We start from the raw sequence: 22,758 nt of genomic DNA on the forward strand, positions 1-22,758 counted from the left end.
CGTTTTACTTTTTTCACTCTTTGAATTTTCTATAATATTGAACCTAGAAACACACAATTGAGCATGTAGGGTCCCAAATAATTAACATATAAAAGGGGACGTTTTACTTTTTTCACTCTTTGAATTTTCTATAATATTGAACCTAGAAACACACAATTGAGCATGTAGGGTCCCAAATAAGTGAGAACGTATAAAAAGGGACTTGTTGGTACTTTTTCGTTCTTCGAAAGTTATTTTTTGAATTTTCTATAATATTGAACCTAGAAACATGAAATTAAGCATGTAGAGTCCGGAGTAAGTGAGAACCGATAAAAGGGTACTTTTTGGTATTTTCGTTCTTCAAAAAATACTTTTTGAAATGTTTACTTTTAAAAATATTGAATCTAGAAACATAAAATTACACATTCAAATCTATAAAAGGGGAATAAAAAATTATAAATGTTTTAGTACTTACCTTTATTTGCTTGTTTATTTGGATCGTCTTTAGTGGGCGGATTGTTGTCGGATTCATCATTACTATTTATATTATTTGAATTGTTAAAAAACCAACGGCTAAAACGTGAAGTTCCACCAACATCATTATTAGCAGGTATCGACTGATCATTAGTACTTCCAATCAATGTATTTTCAAGAGCTTCTATATTGAGAAAATTATCAAAGAAAAGTTCCGTAACATTCGTTCGACTTTTATCTGAATTTTCAAGATCTTCTGTCTTTGACTCAATTGGCGATTCGTTAGTAACATTGTTATCATTGTTTGGCATTATTGTACTACTACCATTGTCAATGTCCTTGTCGAATGTGTTTGCTGAATTGTTTTGTGAATTGTTGCTTGATAGTTCGTTGGATATATCAACATTTTCTTTGGTAGACGAATTGACATTGGTATTGCTATTGTGTGACAACAGAGAACTTTCCGAAGTTTTTCTTTCAATTATTGAATATTGACCAGAAGAGTTTTGATCTCGTTGCTGTTGCGATTCATCTGATTCTTCAAAGCCACGCAGTTCAATAGTATCATGCTGGGACGTAGGACCCTCACTAAACCATTCAGGTTCCTCTTTATGATCTCGATGAAGATTATGATGATCTGATCCTCTTTGTTCTTTATGATCTCGATTTTCACGTGCATCTTTGGTGTCACGAAAATCTCTAAAATCTCTATGATGATCCTTGTGGTCAGCATATTCACGACGCCTAAATGACATAGACCGCTGGCCCGAAAAATGTTGCATGGGTGCGTGATAGTTGGCATCAAAATTGTTTCTTTCTTCTCCAACACTTGTCGTTGTATACCTCTTATTTGTGTTACTAGTACCGCCAGTATTAGTATCGTCGTGATTCATAATACGTCGGTCGAAACTACGTCTATCTTGAGGTCTTGTCTCTGAGTATCGTGTTATGGAGGATGAATTTCGATTATTTAGTTTGTCCACTTCTCCAACAATAATATTATCCTTTTCTTTTTCATTATTGTTATTACTAATATTTGAATTGTTACTATTTTCTTTTTCGTTTTGTTTATTACCAGTTCTCATATCCCAATTAACTTCTCGTGGCACCAGGCGTCCACTACCTATGCGACGTTCATAAATTACCTTCTTGTTTGCACTACCGGCATTATTTGATTTATTGTTCGACGGGGAATACTCAGTGTTAACTTTCTTAACTATATTCATCCATCCGTATTGACTATCTAATAACTGATCATTCTTGTCAAGACGGTTATTAGTAGCTGATGATTTATACATGTGGAAATCATCTAAATGGTAAGACAACAATGTATAAAGAAAATAAAGTTAAACTCTAAAAATAGTATTTTTACTTTAATTAATTTTTTATTAAATATAGCCTCTATGCCATAACCGTAACAAAGGTAATTTACATAAAAAAAAATAAATTCAATAAATACACGGAGCCATAAGATTTAATTGAATCCCTAATCTATTATTTTAAATAAAAAATATTCAGCAAATATGAAATTTTTACTTACTTTGACTATTGGCCGACTTGGTTGTTGTATCTTTTCGAGATTTTAATGATGTGTCGAAATGTGTTGAACATTCACTAGATTCATCGTCATTTGATAAATGCTCTGGATTGTGTCCACTATTATTATTAAAATTGGAACTGCCATCTGATTGAGCATGCAAAGTATTAGCGTGACTCATGCGACGTTTCGCAAATGCTGGCATAAGATGTGATGATGAAATACTACGGTGATCAATAAAAGCGGGCTTTACTTGATGATTTAAATGATGTTGAATTGAACCATCAGCACCACTTGGTGATGTAGCTCGGATTAATTCAGTGTTAATACAACGCTGATAATTTAAGGAACGTTCACGTGATCGGACAGCTCGTCTACTGCTTAATGTTGGAGAAGAATTTGTTTGTACTGGCTGTAGTTGCTGGGTTTGCTGAACATTTCCATAACACATTTGAGAATTAACGGCGTTTAGTTGAGAACTTGATGGAGGATAAGACTGGCCATCACCGCAAGAATATGATTGACAGCTTCCATTACAGTTGCAATTGCCGTATAGGTTTCCCGTGTTCGGAATTTTCCACAAACCTAAATATTGAAGCTCACAACGCAAGCGACAAGTCCATATAGATAGTGCCTGCAAATCAGGCCGGAGGGCACAATGTGGATAATGTATAGATAGTTGGCCATTTCGTAGAGATAACAAGTCATACCTTGAGTAACGTTTTATCATATTACAAAAATTATTCTGTTGTATTTCACCATCTTCTTCTCCATACTGTATTTGATTACAATCGTCAATATTGCTTTTAATTTCACTTTTTTCATTCTCTTTTTGGCATATTTCTGTAATTTCTATGTGTCCCGCCATCTCAACAATGACAAACTAGATGTCGCTATAAAATAAGAAAGAAAGCATAAACAACATTAATTGGGAGACAATTCAATGAAATTTGTTATATGAAAAAAGTAGTCTACCCTGATATTTGAAAGTGCGTATTAGAGAAGCTCAAAAAAGACGATGTGAACCCATGCCGGAAATGGATTAAAAGTTGTAAATTTTAAATGATACATTTTATTTCTTCAAAACCAATGTATAAAGATCTGTATAATCAAAAACTTCTGCGACTGTTAAGGCAAATCAAGAAGACCGTGATTCCTTTAAGGCCACTATGGCTCAACTTCTTGCAGATTTTAAAAAAGAAGTATCAACTTGTGTCAATGAAATGAAAGCTGATATCTTAGCATGTAGCAAACTGATTAACAGCGTTGATTCCTCCAAAATTGCCGAGCTGAAAACCGAAAATGATATTCTACATCGCCGACTTAATCGTGGTGACATTATATTGAGTGGTATGCCGGCCGGGTTAGATGACCTTATGTCGAATATTGTCTCGTTATGCCTGTTTTTTGGTATTACTATTAATTCTCAAGATTTCTATCAAGTTTGCTACATGAATAATCAGAAACTTATTTTGGTTAAATTTAATAATGTTTCTATCCGGGACCGTATCATGAAAGAGTATTTTAAGACAAGGTCGCTAAAACTTTGTGATATAATGGGTGGTGAAGTCAGTAGTAGAGTATATTTTAATGACCATTATTCCCCTGCTGCTTCAGAGCTACATGTTTTATGTCGCAAATTGAAGAAACAAAATATAATTTCCAAATATTCTTAATGTGGATCGAGTCAAAGCTAAAATTACATTAGTTGATGGCAAGGATGTCATCTATAATGTTAATGAATGTGCTGCCTTATACAACAACAATATTAGTTCCTGATTGTAGTTCCATAACTTTTATTTTTTCTTAAATTTGTTTTAACGACATTATTTTCTTGAATATTTCTGCTTTTTTTTTAATTTTTGGCATAGTTTTGTTGTCGTTAAAGCTTATTTTCTTTTACCCTTACTCATAAACATCATTTTGTTTTGTGTAAGGTTTAAAAACAAAATTTCCATACGAAGTTTGATTTATAAACCGTTTATAAAATTGAATTTTGTTTATGAATAAGGCATTTTGGAAGTATTATATTTGTTATACTTAAAATAATTTCTGTTTACATACTATTATTTATCATCAAATTTTTAAATTTATCAGGCGTTACGGGCATAGTTTTGCATGGAGTTATTTAATAGGCCTTTGATCTTTTATATTATTATTTTTAATAGTGCTTTTTAATTTACATTAATTGTTTGCTCTTGTCAATTTTTATATTTATTGATGTCTACTTAAATAACTTCCATGCGGGATTTGTTCGTGAGTTATAGGTAGATTTGAGATTTGATTATGAATAGGATCTTTTTAGTTTTATATGATCTCATTTTATTGCTTTTGATAGCTGTGAATATTATGTGAATTTTTAAATATAATTTTTAGATTTATTTTTATTAAATTGTATATGCATTGTATTATATATTTTTACTTTTGGTTCCCCAGCTATCTTTTGAATGTATTTGACTATGTCTATAAGTAATAACATTGGTCCCGTTGTGAGTAGTAGCTCGTCCATTAAAGCGTCGTTGCAAAAGTTTGTGGGTCTGTTAAGAATTGCACATATTAATTGCCAAAGCATTAGACCATCTTTTAACTCGTCTAAATTTGATGAATTCAAGAGCATTGTTAACAATAACTTTGACTTAATTGCAATCTCAGAGACGTGGTTGAAGCCGTATGTTTCGAACCGATCTCTTAGTATACCTGGTTATTCCTTGGTTAGGAATGATAGAATACACGCTCGCGGAGGTGGTGTTGCTATTTATGTATCTAATTTACTAAGATACAAGATTGTTTTTAAGGTTTCTGAGCCTAATATTTGTGAATCGGTGTTTATTGAATTTATTAACTGTGGTATTAGAACGCTATTTGGTGTTATCTATTTGCCTCATGGTGACCTAGCTTTTTTTGAGGAATCTCATTTAGATCTATTTCTTAAATATGCTAGTATTATGATTGTAGGTGACTTCAATTGTAACATTTTAAAGTTACGAAGACTAGTTTGATTAGTTCAATGTGTTTAAGGTGTAATCTGTCGGTTTTTCATAACTCTAGACCAACATATTTTGACATTGCCCATCTTTCTACTTCGATGTTGGACTTCTGGCTAGTGAGCGATAGGTCTATGATAAGTTTTTCGGATCAGTTCTACTGTCCTTCTACATCCCATCATGCTTTAATTTATGTTGTGTTTGATATTAATATTATTTCTTCATCTCTGTTTTTTGAGTATAGGAATTACAATAACATTGACTGGGATGGTATACTGGCGTCTTTATTTGAATTTGACACTCTTTCGTTTTTTGAGTCCAACGATGTAGATTTTCAATGGCTTCTTTTGAGTTCACTTATTAAAACTTTGTTTGATTTTGTTCCGATTGTTCGAAAGCGTATTCCTAGTGGAGCTGACAATTGGATGAAGTCTCGTAACGTAATTTTGGCGACTTCTCTTCGAGATATTCCCTATTCAGCTTTTCGTCAATCTAGGTCTGATAGTGATTGGAAAGTATATTGCCGGTCTCGTAATAAAGCTAAAAATATTATTCGTAGGGAAAGGAAAAAATACTTTGTGAGATTCTTCTCTGGTTTAGATTCGTGTGCACTATGGAAGATTTTGAAGAAGAGTGGTTATTCTAGTAACAATGAGTTCTCATGTGAATTTGATGTTAATGATATTAATAACCATTTTGTTAATGTTACTCATACTGATATTGATTTTAATGTTGACTTTGACAATATTAGTGGTTCGTTTTCATTTAGGTGTGTGACGGAAGATGATATTTTGCTTGTGTCTGTAAGGTAAAATCTAAGTCTATGGGTACTGATGATATACCGATTACGTTTATCAAAACTATTTTTCCTTATATACCTCATTTACTAGTTTTTCACGTAAATACCATCTTGACCACTTCAGTTTTTCCTGCAGGCTGGAAGACTGAACGTGTTGTTCCTATTCCTAAATCTGACATTGTTAGGAATTTAGATGATATAAGACCTATTTCCATTTTGCCAGCCATATCAAAGGTCGTGGAACATATTATCAAAGATCAGATTCTAGCTTTTTTCTCCCTCCCAGTATGCCTTCCGGCGTGGTCACAATACCACTTCATTGCTGCTGAGCCTTACTGATGCTGTACGCGATAACGTAAATAAGAATTACTTATCTTCATTAAATTCACTGGACTTGGCGAAAGCATTTAATTCGGTTAATTTTGTGGTTTTGATTAGGAAGTTAATTGACTATTTTAACTTTTCGAGGTCGGCGTGTTTATTAATATATTCATATTTAACAGGTAGATATCAATTCGTTGATATTGGTGGTGTATTTTCGGATACTCTGCCTTTGTTTTCTGGTGTTCCCCAAGGATCGGTACTGGGACCTCTTCTTTTTATTATGTACGTTAATGACCTTCCTAATTACATTGCAAATAACCTATGTAGACCGTTTGTTTTTGCCGATGATGTGTTTCTTTTGTTTAGCTCTCACAAGGACAACATTGATGTCTTAGAATCTAATATCAATCACAGCCTGGTGCGTTTCCTGCAGTGGTCTTCTGCTAACGCATTATTGGTTAATTTCTCTAAAACTAAGGCAATGCTTTTTGGTAACCCCGGACATACTTTGAATATTTTTATTGAGGGTGAGAGAATTACCTTTGCGGATAAGCTTAAATATTTAGGTATATATATTGATAGTCAGCTTAACTTTGAGTCTCATATAAATCATTTATGTGGTCGAGTTTACGGTGCTTTACGCAAAATTTATTCTAATAACATGTATTTGCCTTGTCATATTAGATATAAATTAGCTTATGCTATTTTGATGCCTCATATATTTTATGGTCTTGAAGTTATAACTGGTACGGTGTCTTGTATATTAGCTAAACTTAATCGTATTGTTAATGTAATAGTCCGTTATGTTTATAATGTTCGGAGATGGGTCCATATTTCTGAATACGTCAAAACCTTTTTGGGTTCTTATTTTAGAGATTTTGTTGATATTCGTAAATTACTTCTTTTCTACAGGATTATTAATACGGGTATTCCTTACTATATTTGCTCTGAATTTTGCTTTTCTCATTCTACTAGGAATACCCAGATTATTATACCTAGGTTAAGGTGTTAAGGTGGCTAGAATTTGGAACTTTCTGCCCCTGGATCTTCGTATTTTTTCTCACTCCAATAATGCCTTTCGTTTGAAACTTCTAGCGTACTATTCTGATAATGCTTAGGTAATTTTACATTTTCACTTTTTATACTCTCCACCACCATCAGTGGTGATAGAGGGTATATATAACTTTGTCATTCCGTGTGTAACACCAAGAAATATTCATCTGAGACCCAACAAAGTATATATATTCTTGGACCTTATGAAATTCTGAGTCGATTTAGCTATGTCCGTCTGTCCGTCCGTCCGTCTGTCTGTCTGTATAAAACATTCTCACGTTAACACGAAGCAACAAAAATTAACGAAATTCACCCAAAATATTTATTATTGTCCTAGGCAGTTTGGTATTGAAAATGAGCAAAATCGATTCAAACTGGGAAAAGTTATGAATCAAAATTTGAAACAACCTCGAAAAAAATAAGCATTTTTTACACATTCTGATGTAATTTTCTCAAAAACTATGAAAGATAATTCCATGAAAATCAGCATATATTCGTCTACACAAGAGCTTGACTCCTGCTGAAAATTACCAGAATCATATACCTCCCATACAAAAGTACATATTCCCGGAAAATGGTTGTTCACAAAATTTTACAAATTAAAATCGTATGTCAATAGAATTCATTCAGAGAAAAAATTTTCTGGATCGGTCCATAATTGGACATAGCTACCATACAAGGACCCTTCCCGAAAATCACTTAAACGCGCATAACTCATTACTAAATAAAGATATCCATATAAAATTTGTTACAAGTATTGCTCATATGCACAGAAATATTACCGTGAAATTTTTTCCGATCGGTCCATAATTGGTCATAGCTCCCATACAAGGTCCCCTCCCGAAATAACTTAAACGCAAATAATTCATTTCTAAATCAAGTTATCTATATAAAATTTGGTACAAGTATTGCCCTCACATACAGAAGTATTACTGTGAAATTTTTTTCCGATCGGACCATTATTGGTCATAGCTCCCATACAAGGTCCCATCCCCAAAATCACTTAAACGCGCATAACTCATTACTGAATTAAGATATAAAATTTGGCACAAATATTAGTTTGGTATACAAAAATTCTATTTCAAGATTTTTTCACGATCGGTCCATAACATGGGTGCGGTCGGTCCCATGCAAGTGTACCTTCAGAAAATCACTTGAACACACATTAGTTATTACTCAATTACGATATAGATACAAAATTTCACTGAAATATAGCTTTTATGTACAGAAATTTAGCTTAAAGAATTTTTTACGATAGGTCTATAATTGGTCATATCTCCCATACTAGGTCCTGCCCCTAAAAGCAATGTAACCGTTTTTAACTAGTTGTATTATCAATTTGTGTAGAACAAAATTATATATGTATTTTGAAAATCCTTAAATCTTTCACACATATGCACACATGGACATTAAATATCGTTAAAACATATCTTAGGGCGCTATAAAAATATAAAAGTAAATGGGGTTTGTAATGTTCAATAAATCTTGGAATTGTAACAGATTTAAGCTGTTTAAATCTTGGGGGTTTTCTATTTAAGACATGAGAATACTTATTTCTACAAATATTTGATCAATTAAAAAAGTATTAATATAAAAGTAGCTGGTGGAGGGTATTTAAGATTCGGCTCAGCCGAATATAGCACTCTAACTTGTTCATTTTACACTTGTGGCTACTACTTTGGGAAAAGATATTATTTTTTCAAAAAACAAAAAAGTGACACATTTATTTATTAAAAACAATTATGATAATTATTATTTACTACTTTTTTTATTCAAATTTTGGTTCTTTGAGTTCTCATTTAAAGTGAATTTAAAAAGGTGCAAAATTTACGTCACAAAAGTAAGTATACAGATCATTTCAGTATATATTTGGTTTAATGATATTAACAAAATTTATGAAAATTTTACTTGTATTAATATAATTACTTTTTAATAAAATATTTTTTACACAATAACTTGGAAAACATCTACTTTTAGTTCCGAAATCTTGAAATTTGGGCCGATTGGCTCCGGAATTAATTAGTAGAACAGTTTTTTCTCATTTCTACGATTTTTTTACACTTTAGACACCGGATTTTGGATCTGGTGGTCATTGAACCCTCCAAATGATGCATTGGAAATAGAATTTTTAACTTTTGAAAAGAGTTGTTATTTCGAAATTAATGTTATGTGCATGGATTTGGCTATTTTGAACACAGTTCGTTCTTAAAAAACCGAAACTTAACTCCGATTTCTTAAGACTTATAACATAAACTTTAAAATTTGGATAATTCTATATATTTCCTTTAATTTAAACAGGTTTTCGAAATACTCCGATTTCCAAAGCACACAACAATGCTACCAATCATATCTTGATATAGTCGATACAATAACCATGTTTTAAGGATCGGACATTTTTATTTAGCAACAAATTAAGATGTATCCGTGTTCAAAATTGTCCAATTCGTATTCATACCACCAATTGAGCCTGATTTAATGTAAAAATCTTACTATTTTGGACAATAATCAATTTCAGAACCGATATGTAGTGTAAGTTATTGACATGGTCACCATTTGACGATTATTGGTAGTATTTAGGGGTGTGTAATGGATGATTGGAACCAAAAAACTTGTTTTAATTAATGGATACTAGTACAAATATTATTAATATCGCATTTTAAGATATATATTTTAGGAAATCGCCATTAAATATCGAATATGAACGCTATACTATGTTAAAAACGGCAATGTTCCGCAATAGATTGCAATTATTGTAAAGAAACAATTAATTTAAAAGTTAAAATATCGTCTTCTAATGTATCATAATGAACAAACGAGGGATGTTATTGAATACCCGATCCAAAACTCCGGGGATTTAAATAGTCAGATGTTTTTAAATAGGAAAAAATGCTCCTATAAATAATATTCAGATCAATTACCAAAAACTTCAATTTTTCGGAACAAAAAGTGAATTTTTTCCATGTTATAGTGTACAGAATATTTTATTATAAAATAATTACATTCAAACAAGTAAAATTTTCATGAATTTTGTTAATATCATTAAGCCAAATACATATTGAAATTATCTGTATACTTACTTTTGTGACGTAAATTTTGCACCTATTTAACTACACCTTAAATGAGAACTCAAGTAACCAAAATAACCCGGAAAAAAGTAGTGAATAATAATTATCATAATTGTTTTTAATAAATAAATGTGTTACTTTTTTGATTTTTGAAAAAATAATATCCTTTTTTAAATAAAACCAATTGTCAGTATTTCTGTATACTTATTTTTGAGATTAACTGTATATTTTTTTATATTATTTACATATTATTATAATTTTTTTTATATTGAATTGAAGTTTACAATACATAACAAAAATTGTAGTATTGCTAATTGGGCCCTGCAGAATATTTTTGGAAACAAAATAAATAAATTAAACAAGTAAGAAATTATAGTCGGGCGAGGCCGACCATATAATACCCTACACCTTTGACAAAAATATAATGTGATTTAGTTGCCATAATAAAGCATTTAAGTTGAATTGTACCTTGCCTTAGATATACATACTTAAGCCGTTTATTGTTGAATAAAATTGTGGACATTTAAGTGAAATTTTGATGGGGGCTTTTCATAGGGGCTAGGGTCATATGAGAACCTATTATTATGGAATTCGTGGGGGTCATCAAGTCTAGTATACAACTTGGTTATTGCAGCTTTTTGTCGTGCCATTTGTGCCAAATTTCATTGAATTATCTCAAAAATTGCGACCTGTAGTTTGATTACAAGTTTTAAAAGCCCTATTCGGGGGTTCAGTTGTAGGGGGCTAGGTGAAATAATGGACCGATGGTAACCATTTTCAATAGGCTTCGTCTACGGTACCATAAAAGATCATGTGCCAAATTTCATTGAATTATCTCCAAAATTGCGACCTGTAGTTTGATTAAAAGTTTTAAAAGCCCTATTCGGGGGTTCAGTTGTATGGGGGCTAGGTGAAATAATGGACCGATGTTAACCATTTTCAATAAGCTTCGTCTACGATACCATAAAATATCATGTGCCAAATTTCATTGAATTATCTCCAAAATTGCGACCTGTAGTTTGATTACAAAGTTTAAAAGCCCTATTCGGGGGGTTCAGTCGTATGGAGGCTAGGTGAAATAATGTACCGATGTTAACTATTTTCAATAGACTTTGTCTACGGTACCATAAACGAGCATGTGTCAAATTTCATTGAATTATCTCCAAAATTTCGACCTGTAGTGTGATTACAAAGTTTAAAAGCCCTATTCGAGGGGTTCAGTTGTATGGGGGCTAGGTGAAATAATGGACCGATGTAAACCATTTTCAACAGGCTTCATCTACGGTACCATAAAAGATCATGTGCCAAATTTCATTGAATTATCTCCAAAATTGCGACCTGTAGATTGATTACAAGTTTTAAAAGCCCTATTCGAGGGGTTCAGCTGTATGGGGGCTAGGTGAAATAATGGACCGATGTTAACCATTTTCAATAGGCTTCGTTCCTGGGACAATAAAAGATCATGTACCAAATTTCATTGAATTATCTTCAAAATTGCGACCTATAGTTTGATTACAAGGATTACAAGCCCTATTGGGGGGTTCAGTTGTATGGGGGCTAGGTGAAATAATGGACCGATCTTAACCATTTTCAATAGGCTTCGTCACTGGGACAATAGAAGATCATGTACCAAATTTCATTGAATTATCTTCAAAATTGCGACCTGTAGTTTGATTACAAGGTTTACATGGACGGACGGACGGACAGACGGACGGACAGACGGACGGACATAGCTAAATCGACTCAGAAAATGATTCTGAGCCGATTGGTATACTTTAAGGTGGGTATAGGACCAATATTATTGTGCGTTACAAACATCAGCACAAACCCAATATACCCTCCCCACTAAAGTGGTGTAGGGTATAATAAATAATTTATAAATCGTAAATTTTAAAGAAAATTTACTTTTTTAATTATCAAAATAAAATGCCAGAATTTGTTCGAAAATTCCAAAATCAAAAAACGAGTAAGCTCAGTGGAAACACCTTGAAGTGGCTTACGCAAATCTAGTACATTTAAAGGCAGTAGAAACATATCATTATTTCAAAAGTGATATGTGCGCTTGTTGAAAATAAATTCTGGCTTAAATGAAGTCAGAATGAATGCAAATGATTGATTAAAATTGTTTTCATTATCAATGTGGATCAAATTGAATGTTTTCATCGAAAAAGTGACATTTCTCTTCGAATTAAAAAAGAACAAATTATAAATTTCTAATTAGTGGCATTTAATAAATTCAAGTTCACATTTACAGCTTTAATTGATAAATCGTCATGTGTAATTTTAAAGAAAATTTTCATTTATAAAAATAAAATTACAGAATTTGTTCGAAAATTCTAACATCAAAAATAAGTAAGCTCAGTGGAAACACCTTGAAGTGGCTTACGCAAATCTTGTAGATTTAAAGGCAGTAGAAATACAGCATTATTTCTAAGTGATATGTGCGCTTCCTGAAAATAAATTCTTAATGAAGTCAGAAGTACAACGTCCCATAATCAAAAAGCTCATCTTCCTCATACTGTAAATACCGACGAATTGTTGAATATTTCCAATTGGCATTCTATCAAGAAATTTTATGACTAACAAACAAAAGCAAACAAACAAGACAAAAGCTATAATTTTTAGCCCTTTTGATAGATTTAATGTTAATTTGGACATTTTTATTGGAGGTGTGCGTATAGAAATAGTTGATCAAATTAAATTCTTGGGAATAATTTTGGATAGAAAACTTAATTTTGCTGCGCATATTGGTCAAACTGTCTATAGGGTTTTGCATACTTTACGTAGAATTCTATCTACTAATATACATTATCCTCACCATATTAGGTATAAGTTAGCATATTCCCTTCTAATGTCCCAAATTCTCTATGGACTCGAGGTTATTTCAGGTGTTAGTTCCATCGATTTATCTAAAATCAATCGTATTGTTAATACTATTGTTCGTTTTGTATACGATGTTGGTCGAAGGGATCACATTTCTCTATATGTAAATAACTTTTTAAAATGTAACTTTTCTGATTTCATTAAACTACGGTGTATGATTACTTTTCATAAGATAATGAAATCTGGTAGTCCATTACCGTTGTTTAATAAGTTTACTTTTAGTAGATCGACTAGGAGCCCGCAGATTTTGGTACCCAAAATTAATAATTCCTTCTATGAAAGATCTTTCTTAGTTCGTATTGCTCGTTGTTGGAACTACTTACCTATAGAGTTACGTATTTTCTCACATTCAAATAATGTCTTTCGCATCAAACTTTTGGATTTGTTTTCAAGTAATGGAGCCGCTTAATTCAGCTTTGTTCTCCTTTTTATTTGCAAACTACCTTGGTTGTTATATCTTTTACTTGTGAACATTGCTATTTTTTTTTTTTTTTTTTTTGTTTATATATTGGTATAACACGTTTTGTTGGTCAGTGTTGCTATTAATTTGGACCTCTTTTGAAATTTTCTATATTTATTTTTTTCTCTTTTAATGTTCTTCTGTTTTACATTGCGGTTGGGGAACCGTTATAGTTAGGATAAACTATGTTTAAAGTTAGTTATGTATTTGTTAAGAAAATTTAAGTTTCTTTAAGCTTAGGTTTTTATTGCTAAGTAATATATAATTTGGCCTTGAAGGCTTTGTATTACTTGAATAAATAAATAAATAAAAATAAATAAATAAAAATAATATCTGATATGCAGTCTCTAAAATCAACTTAACAGCTTTGAAAGAGTATAACTTAATACAAGAGAATCGACACAATACTGATCTCAACAAATTGAGTGATATAGACTAAAATGTAGATATGAACATACATATAAGCTTTGGTCTTGCGATTTATTAAACAATTGATATTTTGCTAGTCTTGTTACATAAGCTTTCACAATGTCTAATGGCAGCATGGGTGATGTATTTTGACATTTTCTGGAAATTGACATCAAAGATTGTTGTAGGCAAATAAACAATAAACGATTCCGACCCTTAGATCTAACATCGTAAAAAACACATTTAGCAGGGGTAGCAAAGTTTACCGACCGTTCTCATTCATGGTTGAGGCAAAACATCTTGTCCTTGATATCAAATACCGTAGTTATTTTAATTAATTTTATTTATTTTTTTTAAATCTTTAATTCTTATTGTTGATTTGTTGCTTTTATCAAGTATTTTTTGACATATGTCACCTGAGAGCTTAATCGAATGTCACAGATTATTACAGAATATACTTTTTAAAAAGTACAAAGGAGACTCTTTTCAAAACGGTTAAAAAATATTAAATCGATTAAGAATATTTTGAGATATAATTTTTTTAGTCTGTCTAGTCAAAAATAAAAAAGTTTTTTCCAATATCTTTCGATTTTTAGGGTATATTTAAGATTCTAAAAGTGGTACTGCAATCTACTCTACTAGACCTAAAACTTCACTAGATCTCGAAAGAAAAATTATTAATAGTGGCACAACCAAATTTTAAATCCTTCCAAATACAAGCAACAACAATACAATTTTCTCCAGCGGAGCAACATCTTCCGGCATTGCTGCTCCGCGTCCTTTTGGTCCGAGCCAGAATTGAATTAAATCCCGAGCCATGGTTCTGCACTGTTTGCCAGAACCGACTGCACCATATGTCCACCCAATTAAGGTGCAACTCTTGTTTGGGCTTTTGTCATCTCAGGAACTGCTCCGGACTGCAAAATTGTAAAGGATACAACATTCTCCGAAAAGACCGCACAAGAAGTAACGGTGGGGGCATTGCTTTCATCCTTCATAACACCGTGCAGTATAGAGCTCTTTCTCTCGATTCTAACTCCAGAGACCAATATCTCGAAGTTCAAGGTATTGCAGTTAGATCGGGAGGAACCTACTTAGAGCTCTATAATGTATATATTCCACCAGTAGCCAGCTGCCCAGCAGGCTACCGTCCCGATATCAGGACTTTGTTAGACGACGATATGAGTCTTGTCCTAGGGAACTTCAATGCCCACCATCAGCTCTGGCACTCTTGTTTAGGGAAAGACCATAGAGGTGCATTGCTGACGGAACAGATTGACAAGTCAACCTTCTACACCCTGAATTATGATGCCCCACACGGATTATGGGTACCTGAGCTAGCTCGACCGGCATCACCATAACGAGTGCTGGTCTGATCAACTACGCAACACGACGAGCCATAGTTTCTCTGGATCGACCTAACGATTTTATCATCACTGAATGCCGTCAATACGTAAACCAAAAGAAAGCAGACTGACACGGCTTCAGAGAATTCACAGAACGCATCTTCAGTGATCTAAATTTTTCCTCCAACGTCCACCATGCAGAGAGGAAGTTCCGTGAAACCATCCAACCATTTCAGCAGCTGCTCGCTTTATACCTGCTGCTCGTATATCCGTAGTCTCACTTCCAGGGTCGCGATTGAGTTTGCAGACATCCCTATTTCTGACCCTGAAGGGTGCTCGCGCGCATTTTGCCGGCAATTTATTGAGCACCCAGAGAGAGATAAGATAAACAGTCCAAACCCAGTATAACATCACACGAATTTCCAACTGCAACATCAAATGCATGAAGAACACAATAACCAGTCAAATGATACTAACATCAAATAAGGTAATAACCAACAAAGCCGATATTAATGTTAATATCAATAAAACATACAAGATTTCCATAAAGGAAAAACCACTCATATAGTGGAAAATATACATAAGGTATATAATCTCTAAGTCAGGTATAAAAAAAAATTTAGCTCATCCAAGAATGCAGCATGCAGAATGCATTCATAAGTTGTAGTATTACTAGACTACTACCAACTCACAGTGCACAATCCTTAAAGAACCAATAAATAGACAACAACTTCATAAATATTTAAAAACACACCTATTATGTAGAATAAATATAGAAGACAACAACCACCCACTTGGAAAATAATTATCAACCATTATTTAGCAATAACAAAAAAATTTCCTAAAGTTACAGAGTTAATGACATGCCAATTCAATATAAGTTAAACCATTACAAAAACCAATATGCAAAAATACAAAGAAGACCAAAAAAAGTTAATTCTTGATGTAGCTAAATATAATCTCAATCGCCTGAGTAAAATAAGATAAAGTGCAGAAAAAATCAAATGTCCTAGCAAAATCCTACACAACAAACCAGGCCTTCAAAATTATGGAAATAACAAAAAGCAATTAAAGATAACCCCTCAATAAAAACAACACAGCCTAGAATGAAATGTTTACCTAACACAAAGACAAGAGAATCCAAAGATTTACAATACATATACTTCCATATTACCCAAAATACGTTATAGAGAGGAAAAGCGATAATTTAACAGAGCTACAAGACTCCCAAACACACTCAGAAGTAAAGCGCAAACTTCAATTATACTAATAAACTTCCTTATGGAAATATATAAATAATGAAATTCATGCAATTAAACTAGCTAATATAAATGCTAAATTGCATAATATACAGTTAGCAAACCTCCCAAATACAATACAAAAAAAAAAACAGCTAACTATACCATATTGAAACAAGTAAGAAATTATAGTCGAGCGAGGCCGACCATATAATACCCTACACCTGTTACAAAAATAAAATGTGATTTAGTTTTCATAATAAAGCATTTAAGTTGAATTGTGCCTTGTCTCAGATATACTTAAGCCATTTATTGTTGAATAAAATTGTGGACATTTAGGTCAAATTTTGAAGGGGGCTTTGTATAGGGGCTAGGGCCAAATGAGACCCTATAATTATAAAATTCATGAGGGTCATCAAGGCTAGTATAGAACTTGATTTTGCAGCTTTTTGAGGAGATATGAGTATATTAATCATAATTATGAACTTAAAAGCCCTATTCGGCAGGTTCAGTTGTATGGGGGCTATATGAAATAACGGACCGATGTTAACTATTTTTAATAGGCTTAGTCTCCGGTACCATAGAAGATCATGTGCCAAATTTCATTGAATTATCTTTAAAATTGAGACCTGTAGCTTGATTACAATGTTTACATGGACGGAAGGACAGACGACGAACATAGCTAAATCGACTCAGAAAATGATTGTAAGCCGATTGGTATACTTTAAGGTGGGTATAGGACCAATATTATTGTGCGTTACAAACATCAGCACAAACCCAATATAGGGTACTATATTGGGTTTTGGTGTAGGGTATAAAAATAAAGAAATAAATCAATGTATGTAGGAAACATTATCAATCCTTTAAGAACATTCCACAGTTCTACTAAAACTTACAAAGAAAAACTATTTTCAGAAAGTTGACGAAAAAGATTTTTCTTATAAGTTTCAACAGAAACTCCAAAAACTCTCAAAGTGTTCGATAATTTATTGTATACACGTGCCACTCTTACACAATATGAACGTTCTAATATTGAAGTCAACTTTGGTATTTTCAATTGTCTATTTCTATTAGATTTGCAAAACTCAAACAATCTAACCAAATATTCCGGAACCCGCAATTTATATAACTTATAAAAGTGCAATAAATTTCTATAATTGATAAAATCCATAAATGATAATCCAAGAAACTTTAGAACATAGACTAAAACATACTGCCTCATTCTAATAGAGTACAGGTATCTTACAACTCTATTAAATGTCAATCTCAACCTCTTCATTACATATCCAAAGGTACCTGAATGTACCTATGAATCGTTTCTATTATTTTTCCAATGCCAAATTTTTTGAATACCAATAAAATACGATAGAGCAAGAAAAAATATCATATCATATGAAAGAAGAGTCAAATAAATACCTTTTATTTGAGATACTAATCATGAGAAAAATTAGTTTTTACCACATTACGTCGTTACAAATTTCTACTTCACAATAATTCCTCCAATACAAAATACATAATTATATATAAATAAAATTACACCTAATTTTTTTAAAAAGATAATATACTATATAAAATAACGATAGGACAATTAAAATGTACCGCATTGATCATAAATAAATTCCTACATAATTTGCAATCAAACAAATGTAATTCAAAGAAGCAAAACAGGTTAAAATAAAGAAAAGTATATGTAGAAATCATAAACAATCCAAAAAATGAACTCACAGAACCAATCAATATGTCATACAGGAACTATATGGCAAATAACACTCCAGACTGTAAAGGACATAGGTAATACAAATCAGACAGAAACATGAAGCTATAAAACACCTATCAGTTGAACCTTCTGTGAAGAAATATAAGTCAATTGTAAGAAAGTTTTAAACTACCCCAAAAAATATCGACTCATGTAAAAGAATTTAAATACCAAAATTACCAATCAATTACATAATAAAAATTTCAATACTAACTTTAAAAGAACAAAGTGAAAGACAATTCCTTAAGAGCAAAAATATATAATAGCAGAAAAAAATAGCAGTATTACAGCAAACTCATTTATACCGATTTTTGTATTGACCCTAGCCCCATGCAAATCCACCTTCAGCAGATGACTTTAATTTCATAATTCTCTTAATTACATTAATATAACGATGATAAAGCATCTTTCAGATAATCAGTTTTTGAACAATTTTGTATTAAGAACAAGTAAGAGTGCTATATTCGGCTGTGCCGAATCTTATATACCCTTCACCATAGTGTATTTAAAAATTCATTTTGCCGACTATATCATTATTATAGCAATAGCAAAACATGATGAACAACAACAACGCTAAACGAAATAAACACATCCAAAATAAAATACACAAGGCAGTAAAATCAACAGATATCCAAACATACAAAACGAAATACACAAAGAAAAACAAAAACAAAGTACATAACGCAATGAACCAACAGACATCCAAACATACGAAATTCAATACACCAAGAAAACAAAAACAATATACACAAGGCAATGAAACACACAGCCATCCAAACATACGAACATAAATACTCAAAAAAAAAAAAAAAAAAAACAAAAAGAAAATACACAACGCAATGGAACCAACAGACATCCAAACATACGAAACTAAATACACCAAGAAGTAAGTAAGTAAGTAAAGTATTTTATTTATTGAACTTTTCTTTTCTTTACATAGATTTTGATGTATAAAAACTTAAAACTATATATTTGTCTTGTTCTACTACACTTTAAAAGATGAAAGCAACTTGCCAAATAAATTAATGTTATTAACATTGAACTGTTAAAAAGATAAGCAAACAATGCTTGCTCCCGGCATTTACTGTAACAAACAGAGAAGACTGTTAAACAAAATAAATACATAAAACTAAATAACACTTAAAACTAAATAAACAAAATATGTAAAATCATTGGCAAACAGCGAAACCCGATATCACAGATAATCCTCATTATCGAAGAAAAACATACATTGTATGTATTCAACAAAAGTAATAGAATTCCAAAATTCAAAAATTACGTTACAGAAAACAGTTACATTAAAGAACTGTAGTATACAAATAATCCGAAAGTACCATCTAAGTACAAAAATGACAAATTTCACATATAAATAACATGGTGGTGAAATTAAATTATCCCCTATGGACTCAAGGGATAGTCCTACAATAAAAATCCGGCATCTTGAACGGATCTGTGTCAACCTCCGAAGCCTCCATAACAATACCAATCAGCGATAGGTATGAAAATCTCGACCAGTCCGTGTGCTTCCCCTCCTCATAAATATCGTTCATAAGAGAGTTGTCATGGTGAGCACGATTCCCAAAAATTTCATCATGAGGTCCAAGGCATACGCACATAACGGTCTGACACCAGACTGCTCATATATATATATGAGTTGGAGAAACCTTTTGTACAGCTCTGAAAAATTATTCCAATTCTTTTGCAACTATTGGTGAAATAGAAAACCAGATTGGAAATGCATAGATGAGAGCTGATCTGATAGCAACTTTGTACAGAAGAAGTTTTATGCTTTGGTGAAGGTGTGAACTGTTAAATAAACTGGAAAACATGCCAGTTATACTTTTAGCTTTGGTAAGTAAAATTCTGCCGTTATTATTAAATTTCATTAACTTATCAAAGTTTACACCAAGATACTTAATACTAGACTTAAATGGAATTTCAACGCCATTCAAGGAGAAGCTAGAAGCTTGCTTTCCGGAACCAAAAATCTAGCGCATTTACCAGACGCATTTCTTATACAAATTGCCTGAGATTTTGCGGCGTTTATCTTAATGCCCCAACTTTTATAAAAATCGTCGATCTGAATACACCAAGAAACAAAAACAATATACACAAGGCAATGCAACACACAGCCATCCAAACATACAAAACTGAATAAACTAAGAAACAAAAACAAAGTACACAAGGCTCAAAAAAAAAAAAAACAAAATACCCCAGCAAAAAATAATTTATGTCATACTTTACAAACGACATCTTAATCACATCTAAAAATGCGATTGCATACTTTTCGCTGTTATAAACCAAACTTATCCTTACAAATGAGAACACAGTTAAAAATGAGGAAAGAGATGTAGAAAAGTCACTACAAACAACTTATTCGAAGTACTTCAAATTTTAATGAAAACCCAATGAAATTTATATAAGCGTTTCATTAAAAGAATGTGGTTTATTTTTGACATACAAATATCCGATTTTTACAGCTTCTAAGGATAAGATTAGATGTAGTTCAAAGTTGTCAAAAATGAACAACATCCCTCCAATGACATGCTAATGTAAAATTCATAGGTTTTTCACCTGAATTTGAAGCACTTCGGGTTACTAGTTGTAATGAAAATTCTACATCTTTTTCCACACTTTTTTTGCTGGGACACAACGCAATGAATAAGCAGTGTTGTTGTTGCTTATTTTTTATGAAATTTTCCGAGATTGTCCCGTAGTTTATGGACGGATTTTGCTGATTTAAAATAGGAAACTTCTAGAAAGCATGTCTGATAGAATTATTGAAGATTTGGATCCCGAAGATATCTGGGGTGTTCAGAAAACTGATTTCAACAGACAGACAGACGGACATGGCTTAATCGACTCCGCCATTTATAAGGATTTAGAATACAAATATTATTTTGGACATTACAAACGGAATGACAAACTTATATATAACTTTCTCACGAAGGTGAAGGGTATAAAAATATCAATAACGTCGTCAATTACAAATGAATTTTTAAACAACATAGTTGCTTTTTACTCATGAATAGACATGTAGTTTTAAACTGTTAATAATATTGTATTCTTCAAAACTTCTTTATTACTCGTCTTAAAATTACATAGTTACTTCACACTTATACTAATACAGTAATAACTTAACTTTATTATATACATGTTGTTTTAGGAAATGTTCTGAAATATTAGAATTAAAGGTTACCATACAACACCTCCCCTTTTTAATAATTAGATGGTACTAAAACGGCTAACTGGACGTCGTTGTCGTTGAGAACTTCTGGGTGTCGTTGTGGCTTCTATTTCATTTACACTAGTTAATGTTGGATGAGGTACCACTTTAGTATTCTATTGCCATAAACTAATCTCTTTCAACACTTGTTTTGTCCTCTTCATTATATCTTCTTCTTAATTGGTTCACGTGTGACCGAATTAATTTACCATTATTCAATGAAATGTTGTACATAACATTACCAATGCGTTCAATAACTCTTCCGGGACTCCAACAAAAATTGTTATTACCTTTATATACTCTTGCATAAACAGCATCCTGCTCATCAAAATTCGTTTCTTTCGCATCATGTTTATTTTTAAACTGTTCAGCAACTTTATTGTGGGGTACCGATACATTTCTGTTATTATTCTTAGCCGGCTTTAAAAGATCTAAGGTAATACGCGTTTTCCCATGGCTGAAGAGTCGTTTTTGTTGGCATTTTAGCAGCATAGGCGCAATTGTGACAATTTTGAACCAAAACTTTTATGCCACCGTCCATATTCGGCCAATATTTGTATCTTCTCGCAATTGCCTTTCATCTCAATATTCCTGGATGGCCATGGTGAATTTGTTTAAGAACTCTTTTACGGTAAATTGAGGTTATAACTACTTTGTTTCCAAACATAATTACGCCATCTACAATAGTCACATATTTTATCTGGCCAATCTTTTTCAATTTATTTAAAAATTTGTTTTAAAATGACATCTATTTGTGTTTCATACTTTACCATTTTATGTGTTATTGGTAATTTGTCTAAATTTTCAAATAAGATTTGTTTAATTTCTTTTTCAAATTTAATTGCAGCAATGGCATATTCTTCGCTGTTGAACTGTTGTTTGTCTATAAGACGCGATAAGACATCAGCATAACCAAAACGATTTGTTGAAATAAAACTTATGTCAAAATCGTATGCTAAAAGTTGAACCGCCCATCGTTGCAATGTATCTGCTTGGTGTACTGCTATACCAGTCTTCTTTCCAAATATTGCAAGTAACAGCTTGTGGTCAGTTTGTAACTTGAACCTTCTTCCAAATGAAATTAAATTTCGTTACTGCAAAGACCAATGCCAATGCTTCTTTTCCTATTTGGCTATACGCTTTTTCGGCTGGGGTCAACGATCTTGAGTCGTATCTTATAGTTTTAATACTTTCGTCTGCATATTCGTGAAGAATACATGCAGATG

The 22,758-nt window shown here is 32.2% G+C and overlaps 1 protein-coding gene across 1 annotated transcript in view; it reads right to left on the reverse strand.

Moving 5' to 3' along the window:
• Positions 1-454: 454 nt before the first annotated feature.
• The window catches only part of LOC119605128 (GATA zinc finger domain-containing protein 14-like), a gene marked incomplete at its 3' end in the record, with an annotated part of 31,112 nt that continues 8,808 nt past the window's right edge, over positions 455-22,758 (reverse strand). The window contains exons 2-4 of the mRNA XM_037958089.1: positions 13,422-13,741; positions 1,994-2,883; positions 455-1,762 (exon numbers count right to left, since the gene is read on the reverse strand). Of these exons, the coding sequence (XP_037814017.1) occupies positions 455-1,762; positions 1,994-2,858 (2,173 nt within the window). The remainder of the gene's footprint in view (positions 1,763-1,993; positions 2,884-13,421; positions 13,742-22,758) is intronic.

Source organism: Lucilia sericata, unplaced genomic scaffold (assembly GCF_015586225.1).
Source record: "Lucilia sericata isolate MDLA Ls3-8-SP2 unplaced genomic scaffold, ASM1558622v1 Contig000458F_arrow, whole genome shotgun sequence".
Lineage (NCBI taxonomy): Eukaryota > Metazoa > Arthropoda > Insecta > Diptera > Calliphoridae > Lucilia > Lucilia sericata.